Source organism: Teleopsis dalmanni, chromosome 2 (genome assembly GCF_002237135.1).
Source record: "Teleopsis dalmanni isolate 2A chromosome 2, ASM223713v2, whole genome shotgun sequence".
Lineage (NCBI taxonomy): Eukaryota > Metazoa > Arthropoda > Insecta > Diptera > Diopsidae > Teleopsis > Teleopsis dalmanni.
Window position 1 is genome coordinate 244,459,666 of NC_051847.1, and position 3,601 is coordinate 244,463,266.

At 35.0% G+C, this 3,601-nt stretch overlaps 1 protein-coding gene across 1 annotated transcript; it reads right to left on the minus strand.

The window, feature by feature from the left end:
- Positions 1 to 512: 512 nt before the first annotated feature.
- LOC119677234 lies at positions 513 to 2,470 on the minus strand. The gene is made up of 3 exons (XM_038088505.1): positions 2,457 to 2,470; positions 1,636 to 2,409; positions 513 to 1,458 (listed from the first exon to the last, which is right to left on the minus strand). Exons 1-3 carry the CDS (start codon positions 2,468 to 2,470, stop codon positions 513 to 515), a joined length of 1,734 nt encoding a protein of 577 aa, XP_037944433.1.
- Positions 2,471 to 3,601: the final 1,131 nt, after the last annotated feature.

Here is a 3,601-nt window from a genome sequence, read left to right on the forward strand (position 1 = left end):
TCTCATTTTTATCAATCTTAAATCGAACTAAACTTTTAAATAAAGCCACCTTTCGTGAAGGGCGTCCTGTCTTATAAATGTCACTCAGTACTTGCCATGCTTCTTTCGAAGTTTTACAATTTTTTATGTGTACCAATTCCGATGTTTTCACGCACAACAATATTGTAGCCAATGCCTTCTGGTCAGTAACACTTGATTCCACAGTTTCCTTTTCTTTAATTTGATCTATCGCACTCCAATAACACGACATTTTATTTACCTTTTATTATTTTTTTTTTTAAAAAAAAATCCACTTTTTACGAAAATACGCTCTTTAATGAAAAAACAAATTGACTGAAAAACACGTGGGTGCCTGGGCCCATAACCCTTGTTAGATATACCAGCTAAGTTCCGCACACGACCGTTTTCTTCAAAGACTTTTATTAAAGAGAAAACTTATAACTAAGATAACAATTGTAATATGAAGTTTTAGTATAACATTTTAGTACTTAATTGCACTGTTGCATTTATGCTTACATTTTGGTACTTAATTGCACTGTTGCATATATGCTTACACTTTCGGCATTAATTTTGTTGTTATTTAATTTAGATTTTTCTAATTTCCAAGGCAAATTAATTGTATAACGACCATCAATCTTTTTTATGCTAGTAACTGTATTTGATATAGCTGTATCATCATTATTAATAATTCCTATTGCTTCTAAGTCCCAAAATTTTGTTAAATTGAAATCTTTATCAGTCTCAATAATATTAAAATTGTAATTTACGCAATTTTTGGTTCCCTTGCCGCCCTGAATTGTCCAACCAAAATACGTATCCACTGCTGTTAAACTATCTGTTAAACTATCTGTTATTCGTTTTACTTTATGTGTATTAAAAATCCAATAGTTGTCTTGCCCAATCAACAAATTAATTCCTGACAATATTTGTTTCGATACGATGATTTTTTCTGCGAGTTTATTTTCAATAAATTTGTATTTCTTACCTTGTACATTTGGTACAGGCAGAAAATCTGAACAAATTTGTGGAACGACAGTTGCACTTATTTCAATGTCCTTGTCATAATACTGGCTCTTTATATGAAAAAGCACTTGCTTAAAACGCTTAGCAGACTTATTTTCATTCAATTCGCCGAATCCTAAGATTTTAAATTCTTCATAACCAATTACAGGCATATTTAAATTGTTGACAAGCTCTTCAGTTATGTATGTTCGTTGACTACCGTTGTCCATAATGCAACGTGACAAAACTTCAGTATTATTGTTTTTGTTTACAATAATGGCCTTTACTGTTTGCAAGTAAATTTGATTATCCTCTGCTTTCATAGCATTTAGTGATGATGTCATTTGCTTATTTCCAATTACTTGCTCCACAATATTCGTTTTATCAGAACTCTCATTCTCTTGAATTTTTCGGTTCTCTTTCAAATGTTTTTTCTCGCACATTATTGTTAAATGTCTACCGTTACATATTGTACACTTTAACCATTGGTTTTTACAGAACTTTGCATTGTGATTTTTATTTGTGCATCTAAAGCATCTACCTTCTACCTTAAGAATTTTTTTTCTATGTTCAACAGACATATTTTTTTTGCAATTTTTTGTAGCATGAGTGCTATTTTTGCAAAACACACACTTAATTTGATTTGCTACATAACTAGCATGCAAACCAACAGCTGTACCCCTTGGTTTATGTTCCGATATTCTTTTCTCTTCAAATTTCTTATTATCTCTCTCAACTATTTGAGCTGTTTCTAATGCTTCAATATCAACTTTTATGTATTCCAAGAGAGCTTCTAAATTGTCGCAATTTTGCTCTAGTGCTCGCTCACTTTCGTTTAGTCTGGTGCGACTTGCGTTAGTTGAATGTGAACTTCCCTTTTGCGTTTTATAGAAATTTATTCTCATGCTTACTGGCAATGCCTTTAACAATATTGAGTGCACCATGATGTTATACTGAGTTGGTGAAATACATAATGCTGACAGAGTTCTCATCGTTGCTCTTACTTCGTTGTATAAAATTTTTAAACTCTTTACGTCGCTCGCTGAGTTGATGGCTCTTATGTTTAGCAACTTTTGTATGTACTTGTCTACAATTTTGTCGCTATCGCCGTACTCTTCTAAGAGTAATTCTATGGCGTCATCATAACAACGTTCTGTCGGCAAAAATCCCGTCATTGCTGCCGCTGCTTTGCCTACCAGTGAGTCACTTAAATAGTTGAATTTTGAAGCTGCATCTAATTTCGAATTCTCATGAATTGCTTGTTTAAATTGTTCCCAGAATGGAATCCAATTTTCCAAATTTCCATCAAATTTCTTAAGCTCCAGAGGCTTCAATTTTATATTAGTTTCACTGTTAACGATTGTTCTAGATGGATTTTCGTTGCGCAATACTTCTTCATAAGAATTGCTGTTTATCCTTTTCAATTCACACTGAATTTTTGCAGTTATACCTACTGCTCGATCGTCATACTCCAACGCTGTTTCAAATTCCTGTGCCCAATCCTCTTGAGTCACTTTGCTTTGCACGATTTCATCAGCTTTTAACAATCTCTGATGCGCATTATTTATGCGAGATAAATAAATGTTCAGAGTTGACTCCTTTGATGCCACGTCTGGCTCCTGCAGTATTTCCTGCTTAAAATATGCATCCACTGTGTTGTATATTTTCGTTCCCTGCGTTCTACAGGACGCTCTGCTAGCTGCCTCCATTTTTTTTTATAAATACATAAATAATTTGTAATTAATTACACTCGTGTTTCTTTTTGTTAAGAGTCGACCGCTTTTTTTTTTAACCGCTTTTTTTTCTTTTTAAACTATCAGCCCGCTAGAATTTCCATTAGAATTCAACCGACTCCCGGTTTCGGCACCATGTAAAAAATACTAATAAATAAATAACACAACACCGGTTTTAGCGTCAGTTTCTGCTGACAGTTTATTAACGACTAAAATATACAATGAATGTGTATAATTATGCGTACAATGTTTGAAAGATAGAGAGAGAGAGTAGCGGCAAGAAACAACCCTTTATTTCGCTTTAGTTTTCACAATGACATTTATCCTGAGTCTATGTTGGCGCAAAATGGTAAACACTGTTCGGAGATGACGTTCATGTTCCTCTATGGACGTTGAAGCTATGAGAATGTCGTCAATATAGCAATACACGAAATCAAGGCCTCGAAAAATCTGGTCCATGAAACGTTGGAATGTCTGCGTCGCGTTTTTCAATCCGAACGGCATGTACTGGAACTCAATCAGGCCAAAAGGTGTGCTCACAGCAGTTTTTTGAATGTCTTCCTCTGCCATTGGGATTTGGTAATATGCTTTCACCAAGTCGAGTGCTGAAAACAGCGTTTTGTTGTGTAACTTTTCCGCAAAATCATGCACATGAGCGATAGGATACCTGTCCGGTATCGTTATTGCGTTCAATTTTCGATAGTCGCCACAAGCACGCCAGCCACCATTATTTTTCGCCACCATGTGTAGGGGACTTGCCCATGGACTTTTTGACAAACGGCAAATACCTTGGTCCAGTAATAGAATGATTTCGGCTTTTGCCACAGCAAGTTTCTGTCCAGATAACCTTCTGGGACGATCAAATA

Bases quoted from the DNA above. Each gene is read 5' to 3' on its own strand.
- LOC119677234 (XM_038088505.1), bottom strand. The intron at 1,459-1,635 runs GTGTGTGTTTTG...ATGTAACGGTAG, and splicing joins TATGTAGCAAATCAAATTAA to ACATTTAACAATAATGTGCG.